At 39.6% G+C, this 18,186-nt stretch overlaps 1 protein-coding gene across 1 annotated transcript; it reads left to right on the top strand.

Moving 5' to 3' along the window:
- Positions 1-5,778: 5,778 nt before the first annotated feature.
- On the top strand, positions 5,779-15,344 carry LOC129089368 (oxygen-regulated protein 1). The gene is made up of 4 exons (XM_054596783.1): positions 5,779-6,450; positions 9,093-9,252; positions 9,679-13,103; positions 13,161-15,344. The coding sequence occupies exons 1-4, from the start codon at positions 5,779-5,781 to the stop codon at positions 15,342-15,344; spliced, it is 6,441 nt and encodes a 2,146-aa protein (XP_054452758.1).
- The last annotated feature ends 2,842 nt before the right edge of the window (positions 15,345-18,186 follow it).

Consider the following 18,186-nt stretch of genomic DNA (forward strand, 5'->3'; position numbering starts at 1 on the left):
GTTACGTTTGAAACACCTAGATGAATGAAACCTGTAAGTGCTTCTATGTCATATAGTTTGTATTTATTTAACCCCACCTATGTTTGCACATTTCCTTACAAATATGAGAGGCTCTTTTTGTATGTAAATACATTTTATGAATGTACCAAGTAAATTAATATATTTGTAAAAAAAAAAAAAAAAAAATCTTGTTAGTAAAGGATGTCAGTGTGTATGATGGTGTGTAAATATGCTTTTACTGTAACATGCTCGAATAAAATGAAGCTGGAATCTATATGACTTTTTTCACTTCTGTTTTCCACCTATTGCATTGAAATGTCATGAGAGGGTGGATTTTAAATTCTGCTGTGCAAGTACTTCTCCTTGGTCAAAGTGACAGAGAGAGTGAACTGTCTGGCAGTATCATATTATATACATGCCCAATATTAAAACGATACCCAAGGCAACGTTTTGCTGATGTTTCTATGTCTTTATTTTACGTAATTAATCACTTTGGGAAATTCTTAATGTTGAAATTGAGAAAGCTTAAAGAGGCCAGAGTTAGGTCAGTGGGCGTAACACTACTGTTTCTAGGTAATGCTGTAACAGCAGCACCTATGGCTACCAGTTTGCATGAATTCAAAGTGTATTCTTGCTCTTGAAGTGCAGAATCACTGACTGAACGTGAAACAAAAGAGGAACCTTGAGTTTGCTGTTATATGTGACAACTTTTCCTCCACAGCCCAAAACAGCACAAGACATGACCACCATCATTCAGGGTATATTCCTGGGATTACCTAGTGGCTCTACATATTTTGGGATTCTCCTATACATATTTATTCTCCATATTAAATATTTATTCATCAATATAATAATATATATATATATATATATATATATATATATATACACACATATGTATATATATTTTTGATTGTCATGCAGCTACGTTAGTTAGCACCTTAGCTTGTTAAATAACCTTAAGGTTAGAGCTAAACAGCTGCATTTTATATAAATATTGTTAATTATTGAATATACTATAATATATAATACTAATATATATATATACTATTCTTATTCTACAAACAAAAAGGCTTGAATGTATATTTAATAATATTTGTGACTGTGATATAAACCTGGATCTTTTGTTGTTGCCCTATTTGTATACTGCATCTATATTAAGTCCTGTTGTCATACATATAGTGTAATGTATTGATATATACAGTACCAGTCAAAAGTTAGGACACACCTTGTCATTCAATGGTTTTTCTTTCTTTCTTTCTTTCTTTTTTTCTACAGTGTAGATTAATATTGAAGGCATCCAAACTATGAAGGAACACATATGGAATTATGTGGTAAACAAACAAAAGCTCAACAAACCAGAATATGTTTTATATTTTAGATTCTTCAAAGTAGTTGAATGAGAAGGTGTGTCCACACTTCAGACTGGTACTGTATCTGTGATCATACATGTCAGCGCTCTCATCCACAGCAAGATAATACGTAATGAAGTATTTCCCCCTTTCCATCAACTGTGAAAGCCCGTGTTTTCAGAGTTTACTTTTCGTTGAGCCATTCCTTTGGGAGTCTTATATAAATGTAATTCTATTCCTATTTACCGGAGGGCCAACATGATATTTTCTTTTGGCCTTGAGTTTGACACATGTGCTTTGGATGCAGTTGGGGCAGTGAATAGACTATTCACCCCACTCATTTATCAGAGAAAGCCAAAGGGACAAATTATCTTTGAATACATAGTATACCTCTGTATTCCCTCTAGTTCTGTACAAAAAGCTGTCCTGCTACCAAAACAAGGCCTGCATTTTCGCAACATCGATATCGGTCGATAGGTGGCGCCAAAGGGTCACTTGTAAATGTTTGGGTCTTTTGCTGTTTTCACATTAGTAGTTAATCTGATGCAAAGTTTTAGATGTTCTGTCCTGAGCTGAAACGATTTATTAATCAATAAGTCAATTGACCGAAAATGAAATAGCTACATTTTTAGTTATCATTTTTGTTATTTTAGGCAAAAGGCCTGAAATGAAATGATAATCTGCCTTATATATGCAAAGTTTTAGATGTTCTGTCCTATATATGATATATATATATATATATATATATATATATATATATATATATATATATATATATATATAATGTTTTACATTATTAAATAGAATATCTTTTGGTTTGGGACTGTAATGGGATGTTTTGATCTTTTTTCTGATATTGGATGGTGTACATGGTGTATATATACACCATGTACACCATACATATATATAGCCAATTACTAGCCACTTAATCAAGAAAAGAATTGATAGATTGATAGATAAAGAAAATAGTAATTCATAGGAGCCCTATTTTTGTCACAAACAAGGGCTAGCAAGATACATAATACATAAAACACATAATTGTAGCCTATGTATTTTTCCCTTTTTTCTTGTTAATTACCGTATTATTCCACCAAGAAATGTAAAGATTTTTTTAGAATATTTAACAAGAATAATTCAGTTGCAGGTACATATTGTCTTAAAATATACATATTATCCCCAGCCAGCAGTTGACAGTATTAACTGTATTAATCATTGTCAGTGAAAGAACTTCAGTTTTGTTCAGGGCCTTTGGTAGGACTCATTACTTTTGATAAAGGCACGGCTGTCTTACAGATCAAACATGTGACCTTTGAGTTGCAAGAGCGAGGCCTCAATGATCGAACACTGTTGGATCTTATACTGCAGTTATGTGGCACAGATAGACTCATTCATTTCCAATCTTACTAATCCAAACAGATCAGCATGTGACATTGCCACCTAGTGATCAAAGGTAAGGCAATCACTGCAAATTATTTGAATTATTGAGCTGAGTTAAAAATGCTATGTGCTGCTAATTACAGTCAATAAAGTATAAAATGGTAGAAAAAGTATACAGGGTCAAAGTTCAAGTAACGTTTCATCAGTTTACAACAGCTGGTAAAACACTGCCGAAAGTATAATTAAGCTTTTATTTTATCATTATCCACACCTAAAATACATGATGTGTTGAAACGTCTCCTCATATTGGATTCTGTCTGGCCCGTCATTCAATCACACCACAACAGCCAGTCTCCATCTTCCAGGACACTGCACATGCTAGTGGGAGGTATTAGCAGCTTTTAACCTGTCAGAGGCAGTTTATAATTGGCACCGTGTCTAGTAACTGCAGTATAGTGACACAGCTCTCACCCCATGATGCAATTAAATCATTAGCCACTGGCTAAAAGTGTACAAGTACAGACGTTGGATATACCGTGTTGACCATTTGAGTATGGATACAAAAGCTGCAGTATTTACACAATTATGGTCACATTTTCTGGTTAATTACATTGGCCAGAATAATCAACAGGTGCAAGTACTGATTCATTGTGTGTTCTGTAATGTGATGGTGGATTTCCATTACCTGCTGTGAGGTAAAAGTGCTCTCTTAAGACCTTATTCTGCCTCATGCAGTCAGCAGGTTCGCAAAATCTTTAACCTAATCCCTCTTAGGACAAGACTTCTCAAATCTGATTAGGTAGGCTGCTTGCAAACGAGAAAGAGTTCAAGCAACCTGTGGTATCTGTTTGGTGTGGTAAAGATTTACCAATACAATTTCACTTAGAGAGTTCATATAACTTCAGGAACTTTCACCACCTTCGTCCTCATTCTTTAATTATTCTGGTGCTCACTAATCCTTTGACTGTACCATTCACTCAGTTACTTTGTATTTTAGTGCGAATAACAAAAGATATCTTTATGGATGATGATTAAAAAAGTATTTTGGAAAAAAAATGAATTTTTCTTTTGGACCTACAGGATACATTTATTATGGTGTAAAAGTTGACCAAATAAAATTGAAACCTTACTATTTCAGAAAAAAAAAAAATATTGACATACATTTGTGATTGGATCTCATTCTGATAAAAGTTCAGTCTGCTGTGGTAAAGTTGCCTGTGTTTACTACATTTGTTACCTTGCTATGCTGATTAAATGTGAGCAAAGATTAAGCAAATTGGCCATGATGTTGCAGGTCCCAAAATAGCCCTCCGACGCCACTGAGAGGCTTTGACCAGCACTCTGAGGAATAACGGAGGCAGCCTTTCTGCTGTTTTAGCCGCCGTAATTAAGCTGAAATGTGAGATATACGGTAAGTCTTGTTGATTTAATTTCTGTTGACATGTGTGTGAATTTATTAAGTATCTACTGGGTGTAATTAGTTGAATTAGTTTATATGTTTCAGGTACGTATGGCCTCTTTCTAAATCTGTGTCTTCATCTAGACTTGTTGTATTGTTCACAGTAACACTTTTAACAGGAAAGACGTAGAACCTGTTATAAAAAAACATTGTTCCTCAGACTATTTTCTCTTTACTGCAGATTATTGTACAAGTTATGGGACATCTAAAACAAGTTTAACCAACAGAGGCTCTGTGTTCTTATATAAGGTGTTATCTCTTAATGTACAAATTATGCTCTTTTCTACCGTGCTGTATTTACACCTGTACTTTTATTATGCAACTAAAACATCAACAACACCCATTCTATTTGTTATTACATTAATATAAATCTACAAAATACATTAAGATATATATCATTTTACATGCAAACTATATGTACTGTATGCATATAGTTTAAGAATATTAATGTGCATTTAATGATTAAATGTACAATATCATCTACAATGTATACACATAATTTACTGATCACACACAGTATGACAGCATTTCTTTAGTAAAAATATGATAATGTGCAGCTGCTTCATGCATGTCTCTAGTTAACTTTATACCTAAAGATGTGTGTGCTCATGTGGGTTTTCCATTTTAAGATGATGGAAGAATCTTACAAAACTCTCACCATCTCTAAACACTGTTCAACTGGATCTTAGAAGTTTTCATTAACAATGTTTTCAAAATCACTGCAAGACAATTTGGAGACCCGACCCCCTCCAAAGACATATAGAATGATTCTTTAGAGTTTACTGAGTTTAGTACTGTATTTGGGCAGGATTTCTGCCTAAATACATATGTTTGACCCTGTGTTTGGCACACCTTGTGTTTGACCCTGTGTTTGGCACACCTTGTGTTTGACCCTGTGTTTGACACACCCTGTGTTTTACACAGCACCATGTCCCACACCAGCATAGAAGCATTAACTATTACATAAGTTGGCGTGCATTTTCTTTTGCCAAGAAGCAGCGTCAGTCCTAATGGGCTTCACAAACAGCACCTGAACAAAGCAGAATTAGAAGAAAATAAGAAAATAAAAGTATAGACAGACACCGGCACACACTTCTAGTGGGTCATCTTTTAGAGGGACTACTTTTGTATGATTATGATATACATTCTGTAACAAGGGGTAACTGAGGAAAACAAATAATTGTCACAATGTTTGCTTTAAAAAGAGTCATACAATATTTGAAATTTGAACCAAGCAAAAGAAGAAGGCTGATGGATTGTATGATTGCCCTTCTTCCACTATTAATAATTAGTGATTGATAGTGTTTTAAAGTGTTAAAGGAAAAGCTGAAAATGCACCATAGAACTGATTTTTGGGTTTTGAAATGAGCGAGAAAATGGAGTTATGTACAAGCTGGATAAACCTTAAATCAAGCATGGTTGTAATTTACTATGTACACATGCTCTAGGCTCCAAAATCTGCTTAATACTCAAAACTTTTGGTAAGGTATCACTTCTAAAGCATATGCAGGATTATTTGATGATGACTGCAGTAACAAACGATCAGCTTTCTTCCTCTCTTTGCTTCCTTTCTAGCCACCACCACACAATATGAGCAACACACCCGTCCAGGAGCCCCCTGCCGAGGAATCGTCCTCAGGCAGTGGGCAGACATTACCCTCCCGACCCCTACAGCCGATCTCTGATCCCTCCTCTGCTAAAAGAGTATGTTTCTACAAAAGCGGAGACTATAAATTCAGTGGACATCGCATGGTCATCAATGCCCGCACCTTCAAGTCGTTTGATGCTCTCCTGGATGCTCTGTCCAGGAAAGTACCTCTGCCATTTGGAGTGAGGACCATCACCACACCTCGCGGGACCAACCAGGTTAAGGCTTTAGATGACTTACATGATGGCGGATCGTATGTGTGTTCTGATCACAAACGGGTGAAGCCATTAAACCTGCACGAGGTCAACCGGCGGCAGGTACCGTGGAATGCCACCAGACCCTTCAGCGCAGTGCGACGAAGACAACAAGGACCCCAGATTGGTTCGTTTGGTAGAAGGAATGAAGTCATCACAAGCAGGCCAGCAAAGATCACGGAACGGGTGGCGGTACGGACACCAAAGAGGCTCGTGGTCATCAGTAATAGGGATCCCACTTTTAAACGCACAATTGTGCTCCAGAGAAGAACAGCACCAACATTTGATGCTTTACTGGATTACCTCTCCCAGATCCTGCAGTTCCCAGTGCTGAAACTCTTCTCTACAGATGGCAGAAGAGTAAGTACTTGGGAAACGGAAAAAGGTGTATGATTGTGGATCAATGCTGATTCAAAGCAATAACTAAAAAAATATTATAAGCAGCCTCTTTTGTGGAATTGGTGTAGCCTTGTCTGGTCTATATGACGTTTTAATGGGTAAATGTGGTAAATATAGTTTGTTATTTTGTAAAATACTATTATTTTGTATTGGCTTTCTTTCCAAGAGTAAGTTGAGAAGATTGATCCCACTGTCATATCTGTAAAATCAACATAAAGCTGCAGCCAGCAGTCGGTTAGCTTAGCTTAGCATAAAGACTAGAAACAGGCAACCATGGGGAAGCCAGGAAGTAACTGTGCCCTGAAAATAAATACTCCTGCACCACCGGCTGTTAAACTACAAAAAACTTAATTTTACACTTGGGTTTTTGTACAGATTAAACAAAAATAGACACAATGTAGTTGAGCTTTAGAAGTATTGGTAGATGGATTTTCTTAACTTCAGACAGAGCCAGGAGAGCTGTTTCTCCGTGTTACCAGTCGTAATGCTAAGGTAAGCTAACCAGTTGTTGGCTCCAGCTTCATGTTCGAACAGATAGACATGAGAGTGGTATCAATATTCTCAAGACAAATATGCATGTTTCCCAAAATGCATTTCTTTAAAGTCACCATGAAACGAAAGTTAGAGCCACTTAAGCTCAGTAATGTGACCTATTTCCAAGTGAAACTAATTATGTAAGCAAAGTTTAGTTTAAATGAAATCCTTCAGATTTGGGTTGGGGTTTAGCAAGGTGTGTTCACCTCCACCCAAACCTCCCTAAAGCGCTTCGTTGGATGAGGAGGACGAGGGAGAAACCAAACGAATAAATTAGTCCATGACGATGTTTTTGGGAAATGTGAACAACATTTTTGCCAACTGGAGTCCTTACTCTGAAAGCTACCTGACGGCAGACAGTATTGATATTGGTGCGGTATGTGATGGGTGGGGTTTAGCTAACCCCAAATCACATTGGCTCCCAAGTTTAAGATGAGTCCCCCAAAATATTTTCTACATTTCACAGGAAATCACACAGATTTTGATACAAAAGGAACAAATCAAATTGTGATGATTGTTTGACATATTTAGTGAAGAGAGAAATGATCAAATAACACAGGGACACAAGAGCAGAATTTGGTCATTATATTTTTCACTTTGAGTATTTAACTAAGAATAGTTTATGGGACTTCTATTAGCACCATGACGTTTGAAGCCATAGTATATCTGTTGTTGTCTTTGAATATACTTTCTATTGAAGGATACTGAAGACTATACAGTATTAAGCAAAGCTCTGTCTGTGTTACACAAATAGGTTAGTATTTATAGTCTGCAAGGCTGCAGAAAGCTTAAGGCAAACAGACACAACCGACGTCATTGTAGTGAGGAAACATCAGTTGATAAAACAACCAACTTACTCTTTGGCTCCAGAGCTTTCAACTGTATCAAACGGTCAGTTTCCTCAGTTATCATGGAACTGTAGTAAGTAAGTTTTGAATAAAAAACATATATAGTGGGTGATTCTATATATTTATGTTCCTATTATGGGCTTAATGTCCCCTGTAGTTTATATATTTCAGGAATTAGCAAGGTGTTACCCATGTTACTTTCCACATTCTAAGTATTCCAAGAAGTGCTTTCAAAATCTCTACCCCATACTGAGTTATCTCCGTAATCCCTCTTTCCGTGAGTCCTTTAACAGGACCAGACTTCCTGTTTGTTTCTTAAATAACATCCTCATTGGCTTTTGCATCGCAGCGGCTTATTTTTCCTGGGGCCTACACAGTTAACATAGTGACAATACAGAAGTACACATTACTCACACTACTCATCATAACTTGACTAACTGGCTCCAACTGAATCTACCATGAACTAAGAGATAAGTATCACAATTTAACATAGAATGCCCACTCAAAAAGAAAGCACATTGTGCACAGTGTTGAGAACCTTTATGTACCTTAATGCACTTTATTCCTTATCTTCTGTGATCGCTGGTCTGCTTTAGGACAATATGTGGCCCAAAGAAATGTCAAGCAATTTATATATTTATAATGTATAATAAAAATACTTATAATGACTTATATGACTTATAACCTCAAGTATTATATATAATACTATATAACTAAAAACAATTCTGCAAGAATCATTTTGTGTTAGATAGATGTAGGTTTTTCTTTACTTTGTTTAAAGCACTAAATGACCACATAAAGTAACTTATAATCACTATATAGTGCATTTTAACAGTGATTATAATACATTATAAAAGATTATACTGTAGTACAATTATGGGAAAAATAATACACTATAAATCTTCAGCATTCAGCAAATATAAGTATTTAATACTTGACCTTATAGGTCATTATAAAATGCTTTATTATGTGTTATGATTATTGTTAGAAAGCATAATGAATATTTTAATGCTTATAACTATAGTTATACAGCTCTATAAACAGATTATAATGCATTATAAGTAAGTTTATAATGCATTATAGACAACGGTTTCATAGACAGTGTTACCAAAGTTTCTCCTCAGTTTTCATCTAAATAGGAGTGCAATACATAGTGAACGCATGTATGCAACCAATTTAAATTGCCTAGTGTAATGAAAATGGTTTCTGCTCCTCTTCTAGATCGATGGCCTCTCTGGGCTCATCCTGTGCTCTGGAGTTGTTGTGGCAGCAGGCAGCGAGCCATTCAGATTAGGAAACTACAGTTTTCACGGAGATGGCCAGATGGCACAAATAATGCACATGGATACTGTGGAATCATCTTTGTTGCAGCCCAGAACCCGTAAGTTATCGTCAGTACAACTGTAAATTGACATATGACTGTCTTAATGTTAAACGTCCATGTGGTCCTCTTATTATCTAGAACAGACAGTATTTGGAAATGTAAGGACCACAAAAAAAGTATGAAAACTTTACAGCGGTTGAACATTTTCACTGAACAGATGCATATATTTTGTTAGCGCTTATATTTCTTAATGGTAGCTAGTGATATTATTTCTAGTGGCATCTAGCTGTTGCAGATACTTTTGGTTTAATCTGCCCTAGTTTTGAGATATTTATCACTCAGTTTTCCTGCTTCGACCTCAATACAATGCAATCAACCCCTGAAAGGATATTAAAATGAATATGAGTGCTCCATTTTTAATGTTCTAACATATGATTTTCTTTTTGTCTCTTCCCTCTCTTTCACAAACACTTCCAACCAAAGAGAACAACAAATCTTTGTCGAGTGGAAGAGGCTCAAGGAATTTTTCCTTATCATCAGAGAGATATATTGTCAACCAGATAAAAAAGTCTAGAAATGGAAGCACCAACAGCCAGTCGCATCACCACGGCAGATCATTTGAAACAGAGGTCAACCATCATCCCGCATCCTTGGAGACGTGTGGAACCGGGACGGTAAATAATGAGCATCATGCTTGCGTCGTACCTCAGGACGATGACATTGAAAAGTCCTTCCGTGTGAATCAGGACGGCAGCATGACAGTGGAGATGAAAGTCCGTCTGACCATTAAAGAGGAGGAGATGCTCCACTGGACCACCACGCTCAGCCGCTCCAGCCTTAGCAAGGGCACAATTTGTGCCTCCATTTCTGAGTCGGGCAACAGCTCACCTGACTCAAACAACGCCTTTGCCAAAGGTTCTTCTAGCGCCAGTGACGATGAGACGAGAGAGGAGAACCATCCCGCCGGAGCTGGAAAGGGTGTAGGCGTTCAGGGCCAGCAAGCATATGAGGGCTACTCTTCCATGGCTTTGGGAAAAGCAAAAACTGGTTTCAAACGCACTCCTACACCTGGCCCTCGGCACGTTACGAAGAAGGCGTCTGTAGAGAGTGTTAAGACGGTGACAGAGTCAGGGGTTCAAGAGAGCACCCTGGGACATTATTCCTACATGGAGAGGACGGCTGATGGTGAGAAGACTGAGGGATACTGCATTCTCAGACACAGCAACAGCAGCAACAACAGGCCAATCCCCAAACCTAGGCAAACGACGTCTGCAGGGGCGAGCAACAAAGGCTCCAACTCCTCCGACAGGTCGTCAGGAGCGGCCGAAGTTCTTCAGATACAGAATAACGGGATGGAGGTGACAGAAACTGTGATGCATATTTATGAGAGTCAAGGCTGCTACGACAACTATTATGCAAATGAGGAATACAGCGCAGACAGTGTACCATTGCATGGTTCCAAACCGTCCACTGAATCAGGAATGCATTCATCCAGGAATGATTGTGATATAGATTTTAGCTGGCAGCCACCTACTACTCACACACAACAAAGACAGAAAGAGGAGATGTTGTCATTGTCATCAGAGCCAGTAACTCCAACATGTGAGATTACTGCAACAAGCTCGAAAATACACGACACAGTAAAAAATGTCAAAACTCCTAAAAGTGAGACGAAGAAAAAGACGACTAAACCTGTTCAGAATAAGGAGAGTTCAACTTCAACGAGCAGCTCAGATAAAAAGAAAAAACAAAGCATAGTTAGCCCTCCGAAAAATAGCAAACACTCATCTACAGACAAGCTCAGCAGCAATGGCAATGTGGGGAAAAAGACTTTAAGTTCATCGGAAAGTATTAAAAGTGGTAAAAAGAGTAGAGGAGCAGAAAAGCCTCAAATTAAGAAAGCGAATAAGGATGAAAAGATGCCCAAGAAAGAGCAAGCCTTATTAAATGAGAGAAGGACCCCACCTAAAAGACTTAACATTAGTAAAACAGCTGCTAAAGATAATGGCCATAATGTAAATACTCCAACTGGGAGACCTCAAATGAAGAAGAACTTGTCAGACATTTTACAACCCAATAAATCACCTTTGCCAGCCAAAAAGACAATTAGTAAGCCCAAATCCTTGAATGAAAGCAGAATACCAACTCCTAAAAAGTCTTTAGAGTTGAGTGAGAGTGTGATTCCTTCTCTCAATCCTTCCCCCTCTGAAATCCACCAATATGTTGAGAACTGGTTGGAGAAAGTCAGCCCAGACCCAGTGCCATACAACGAGGAGGCCATCGCAGATACATCACAGCCTCAAACAAAGGTTGTGTTCAAGATCGGCGGTGATTCTGAATCAGATGAACAGACGAAAAGCCAGACTCCTTCAGAGGAGTTTTATCCATATCCCGCTGATGCTATGAAGAAATCAGCTTCAGTAACTCATTGTCTTGAAGCTAAAGCTTTGCTGCACAGTGAACAATTTGCGAGAGGTTTGTGTGTTTCCATGCCGAGTGTCAGAGTCGATCCTGTGCAACAGGAGGCCGGACTGAGGCCCAACAAATCTGCAGAGGCCATTGGTCTGGCTGACAATAGATCACCTTCATCTACATCCAACGTTTTGGATCCAAAAACAAATACAAAACATGTCCTGCATGAACTTTATTCTTCTATTCACTGTATCAGAAGTGCATGTGAAGCCAACACATCCAACCTTGAGAAGTCCAACAGCCTTCCTAATTTCTCAACACAAGTGGCGTCAGTGTTCGGCTCGTCGTGTAAAGCCTTCATGTCATTCTTATCAGTGATGACTCTGCGAGATAACCTAACCCCATCTGCGCTGGGAGACGGCAACCAATCCGAGGCCATGCTGATGATGGAGTCCCTGCAGAAAATTTCGGCCATCGATGACGAGGAGGAGCTGAGGGCGAGTTTGACGAATCTGCAGAGTAGAGCGTCTTCTCAGTTCAGAGACCGGTGGAAGGATTTCCAGATTCTGAGAGAGAGGCTCGAAAGTGAGCCGCTGTCTTCCAAATTTTCAGAAACAGAATTCGCCCTGGATGTTCTCTCCGAAGCGGGCGACGCATTTGAGGAACTTCAGGAGCTGATGGATGAGCTGAATATGCCTCAAGACCTCAGAGCAGAGATTTCTTCAACAATCCAACAAGCTAAAAGTTTTTACCCCGTAGAGGAGAGCACTTTTGTAGAAAACGAAAGAAACAATTCGGACTCAGAGGAAGATGTGGAACAATTTGTGGAAGAATGCAACAATGACACAAAACCTGATACTACCTCCACAGCTGAGGACATTACTCAGATAGAACAGGGTAATGATAATGGAGAGACAGATAACTTAGAGAAAAGGCAATCTGTGTGTTCTGAACATGCAAAAATGACGCCCGAGTCAAAGCAAGAACATGATAAAGAACCAGAAATATCACAGACGGAAAGAGATGAGCCCTTAAGAGACAAGGAAGAAGTTGAGGAGGATAGGGAGGTGGAGAATGACAGAGAGGATGGACAAACAAAAGAGACAGATGCTGATGGTGAAGAAAGGGAGGAAAGGGAGGAAGAGGCAGAAGAGGGGGCATTGACAGAAGTGGATGACAAGGGGCAAGAAGATTGGGAAGCAGAAAAGGTAAGTGTAGAGGAGGAGGAGGAGGAGGAGGAAGAGATGACAGTGGATGAGGAGGAAGATGGGGAGAAATTAGAAGAAGCAGAGGCGGTATTAATGGATGGAGAAGTTCAAGAAGCAATAGAAGAGGATAGTGTTGAGGAGACAGATGAGAGAGAGGGTGATGAGGAAGCGGAGGAAGGGGAGGATGAGGCTGATGAGGGAGAAAAGGGAGAGGAGGAGAAGAGGCAAGGGGAAGAGACTGAAGAAGAGGCAGGTGAGGTTATTGAGGAATCCGATGAAGAAGAGGAAGCAGGGAATATTAAAGAAGTGGACGAAGATGAGGCTATAGGGGAGACAGATGGAGAGGAAGTAGGAATTATCATTGAAGAAGCAGAGGAGGAGGAGGAGGAGGAAGAAGAAGAAGAGGAGGAAGAGGCAGATGTTGTTACTGAAGACATTGAGGAGGAAGCAGAGGAAGATACTGAGGTTATGGAGGAGGAAAATGATGAGGAAGAGGAAATTAAGGAAGTTATTGAGGAGAAAGGGGAGGAAGAGGACTTAGAAAATATAATTGAAGAGATTCAGGAGGAGGAAGAGGAGGATGATGAGGACGAGGATACAGATGAACTTAATAAGAAACATGTAGATGGGGAGGTTTTTGAGGAGAAGGATGAGGAAGAGGAAAAAACAGAGGTTTGTGAGGAAAACAGTGAGGAGGAAGATGAGGAAGAAGAAGAGAGAGAACAAGTGGTGGTGGAGGATGGGGAGGATGTTGAGGTCATAAATATAGAAGAAGAAGAAGAAGAAGAAGAAGAAGAAGAAGAAGAAGAAGAAGAAGAAGAAGAAGAAGAATGGGTGGGTACAGATGAGGAAGATGAAGGAGAGGAAAGTATGGAAGAGGAAGAAAAGTGTGATGAGGGAGAGGAGAACAGGAAAGAGATGGAGGAAACAGTAAAAAGTCTTGAGGATGAATCAGTAGGAGAGAGAGAAGTTGCAGAGCAAATTAAAGAAAATATGAAAACAGGGCAAATTTTAGATGACAAGGAGAGGGAAGATGATGAAGAAGAAAATGAAAGTAATGAGTTAAATGACGGGTTAGAGGAGATGGAAGAGCAAAAATCAAAGGACGAGGTAGAGAAAGAAAATGCCTCTGAAGATGCCGACAGTACTGCCGGTAGTACAGATTGTAAAAACCTACTAGAGGAGGCCTCGTATTTGCAGCAGCAGAGCAGCTGTGATGAAGCAAATGCAGAAGCCAAGGTTTCAGAACGCAACACTGACTCAGCAACCAAATATTCCTCTGAGTGTCAGTGTGAGGACGATAAAGGTAACGGGACAGACACCGTGAATGAATTTGAAACAGACGAGGGAGGGGATCCTCACGAGCAAGGAAGCGACGCTCAACAACATCCTGTGGAAATATCCCAGGAACTACTCGACTTTGTGAACTCTGCCCTGCAGTCCTCTTCACTTATATTCACGTACGACGATCGGGGGAACGTCAGGATAGAGCCGGATAGCGCCCGGGTGACACAAGCTAAACAATGGGTTATTCCTAAAAGTCAGAAAGACAATTCCTACGGTTTAAAGTGTCTCCCGAGCCCGAGCACCTCGAGTTTGTCTGATTACAGGCCAGACACGTCGGAGAGCGGTGGATATAAAACTCAGGATTCTGTAGATATTGTCACAGACAGTGGAGAAGAGGCTTCTCTGGCCTGCAGAGGAAAGACTGACATCCCTATCGGTGGAACAAATGTGGAGCGAGCTGACTCCAAACAATCCGACGCAAGTAATACGGAAGTCTTGCAAAATTCCCAAGTAAAAAGTGGTGGGAGCTTTTCTTCCCACGGCTCTGGCACTAAAGCCTCTAAGGAGGATCTGTCTTATTTCAGTGCCGGTAGCTCACAAAAGGCTGACACCGAACCTGCCGCAGAGGCCCCACAGTGCATTTCTGTCACCCCAGAAAAAGACTCTGCTGATGGGGTATTAATCGACCAAGGTAGATGGCTGCTCAAAGAGAATCACCTCATCAGAAAATCTCCTCCAGTCTCCGTGGGAATGTACAGTCATTTAGATAGCACATCTATAGATGAAGGTCAGGAGAACAGTAGCGAGGAATCCCCGTCTCATTGCAACACCAAGCACAACCCTCTTGAAGCCATCTCCTCATCAGAGCTTGAGGAGATGGCGAAGCCTCAAACTCCAAAGTGCACCTACTTCAACATGCCACATGGCAGCGATTCTGACCCATTTTTGGATGATACCAGTGTCAAAAGTGGGAAAAGGGATGCAAGCAGTGTCAGAGGGAGATGCTTCAGGGTGTCACCTACAATTGATACTTCCAGAACCTGGGCGAATAGAAATGGTAGTATGTCCTCCTTTGCATCAGTTGAGTTTAAAATAGCGGACAGAAAAGTGCATCCTGATGGGGAGTCCTCAGCTGTGACAAGGGGAAGAAGGGCATCTAGTGGAGGGGGGAGTGAACTGCAAGCACAAGGCTCCCGCAATACACTCCGTGTGAGATGTAGCCAATACTGTCCCATACTATGAAAGCAGGACATTTATTTCACGGACATATTCACACGCGCTGGTCCTGCGTGTGCGTGAATTGGCTAAGGTTATATTGTTGTAATGCAGCTAAAAATGTGTTTTGTTTTGTCAAATAATCAAGAACAAACTCATTTCTTGCAACCCCATCAGACAAGACGTGTGGTGATTGAAGAGAGTTGTGCCTCTTGTTTATGCTTGAATATAGTAAATAATGTACAAATACACACATTACCTTTGCTGGCGACTGAGGAGACCCATCGCAGAGTTAAAGTCAAAAATGGAATATAACAGTATCAGCAGATAAGAACAACTTTTGGGTTTTGGATCACTGTATTTTATATGATGACAAGTAACACAAGTCATCAGTTTCTTATTGAATATAATGTAATACATCAGCAGAATGACTGTTGCTTGTTATATTTAATTTTATTGCTCGTTTGGGTTCTTCCAGAATGAGAAATGTATTTTCGGTGATTACTATTTCATAAGACAGCTGTGGATACTCTCCGGGTTTAACAAAAGACTACTGTCTGTATGTCAATTGAGTACTGATTATTCTGTGGAAATAAAATGACTTAATTCATTACAATGTAGCCGCTGACAAAATATTGTTTTTGGCTGTAAGAATGAATTTTGATTCAATATTCACTAAACCATGTTTCATATTTTTTTTTAAATTGTGTTTATAGTTGTCATACGAAAACAGATGAGAATCAGCTTTGACTCCAACTCAACTGCCCAAGTCACATGCTTTCTGTTACAAGACATCCCCAGGTTTTTTTTAGACTTTGTAAAGCTCCTTCCAGAGTTAAAGCTAGGGTGGGTATTAATTAATTAATTTCTTTACTGTAATATTTGGCAAAACTGTCCTAATAGCCAGTCAGCTATATGTAGGTGAAGTGCTCTGAGAATATCTGCTCATAACTTTGCTCTCCCCTGCCTCTGTGGGCCGCACCCAAAAATTGCCACCGCTCATGTACACTTTGACCAATCAGAGCGAGGCTCCGATTCTCCGTTCTTATTGGCTGTGGGACTGTCCGGTCACCTTGGCAACGACGTTGGTGCGTCCCTGCGTGTTTCGTCTTCCTATCAATGTAACTGAATTCACATGAACGCGCATAACTGACGTTCGGTGGGAGGAGCTACAGCAGGTAGCGTGGCAGGGAGAGGCCAGAGAGCACGCGACGGAATCTCAACGGCTGTTTTCGCCCACCCTAGCTTTAAGAGGGAATAACACAACGGTTTTACAAGCTGAGAATTACTATGACTGGTAAACCTAAAACTGCTAAATCAGTTAAGTCAAGTGCACCTTTAAGTAATATTGAGTTCAAACTAAATTTTGAGGGTCAGATTTATGTAAAAGATAATGATCCGGTCTTGTCTGAAAAACCCAGTTCACTTACTTTTTTCCCTGAAGGTATTTCCAGAAAAATAAAAGACTATTCTGTTTGTAGAATGATAATAAAAAAGTTTTTTTTTACCTGTTTCCCAAGTTGCACCTCTGTTCCGAATCAAAACAAAGACGGCGGTCCAACGGCTACCTGCAAAGTCACGAATTTGAAAGAAAACTTTTATATTTCAACGGACGGAATATCTTTTCATTCAGATGGTTAGGAAAGTCTTTGATGGAAATACCATTGCCACAGGTCAATGTTTTCCTACTTGGTTAATAAAACATTTCCAGTTAACTTAGCCAGCTAAGTATCTCTAAGCAAAAATAAGGGTTACCCCCGTGACCCGGATGCTAGCTGAAATCATGGGCCCTCTCAAGAGGTATTTCTTATGCGAGTGTGTTTTGTAGTCTGTTATCAGCGACGCTGCAGTTAGACCCCTCTCGAAATATCCCTCATTAGTTACTGAGCTAAAAGAGAATAAATATTGGACTTCATCCCGTGGACACAAACACATTGTCATCCAAATCATTACTGTTGCTCCATATCTGCTGACTGTGTACATAATCAACTGTTTGCTAGTTTGACATATCAACTATTAGCGTGAAGATAATGTCAATGGTGTTAACACTTTTTAATTTGTTAACACCAATTCACAAAAATATATTAACCACAGTTCCACCTTCTGTGTCCAAGAAATTACATTTGGGGTGAGATACACAATGGTGAAACTAATCCCATTCATAATGTTTGCCTTAAAGCATCTCTGACCTGTGGTGACTTTTGACTTTCATAAGGATATTAACTCAGAGAAGCATGTGAAGGAGCCTGAGGTTTCTTCTTCAACTCCAGCCCAGACTCTAATTACTGGATGTTTCTCTCAAATCTATTTCAATGATCATGTCATGGTGTCAAAAAAAGATGTTTTTTTCTGACTGTTAAAACTAATTTGTAACCATGAGGTATTAATAGGTATCATAGATATCCTTTTTCTACCTTCATACTTGAAGGGTTGGTCTCAGTCTTATCCACTCAGCCTGGCGTCATCTGCAGATGTCAGTCCGGCTAGTTGTGGCCCCCCAATGCAGTCAGGCATATGTAAGTGACACTTACTGACAGACTGGTTGAAATCTGTGTGACCAGGGGACAATATCCTTGAAACGAGTATGTGTTGTTTTCTTGGCTAGGGATAATCCATTTGATAATTTCAGGCTGTATATTTGACAAATTATACATGATGTTTTTTGTGCTAATGACTGAGGCAAATGCTGGGAAGTTATTCTTTCCCAGTTTCCCCTCCTGGTCCCTGACCCAAACACACACACGCAGAGGGAGACAAAGAAAGAGTGAGACAAAGAGTGAGAGCGAGGTCTTTACAAAGTGGCCATTCCTGGAATCTTTCCAAGGGTTTTGTCAGTTGCTATGGCGATTTGGAAAATAGCCCCAGCAGT

Source organism: Anoplopoma fimbria, chromosome 3 (assembly GCF_027596085.1).
Source record: "Anoplopoma fimbria isolate UVic2021 breed Golden Eagle Sablefish chromosome 3, Afim_UVic_2022, whole genome shotgun sequence".
Classification (NCBI taxonomy): Eukaryota; Metazoa; Chordata; class Actinopteri; order Perciformes; family Anoplopomatidae; genus Anoplopoma; species Anoplopoma fimbria.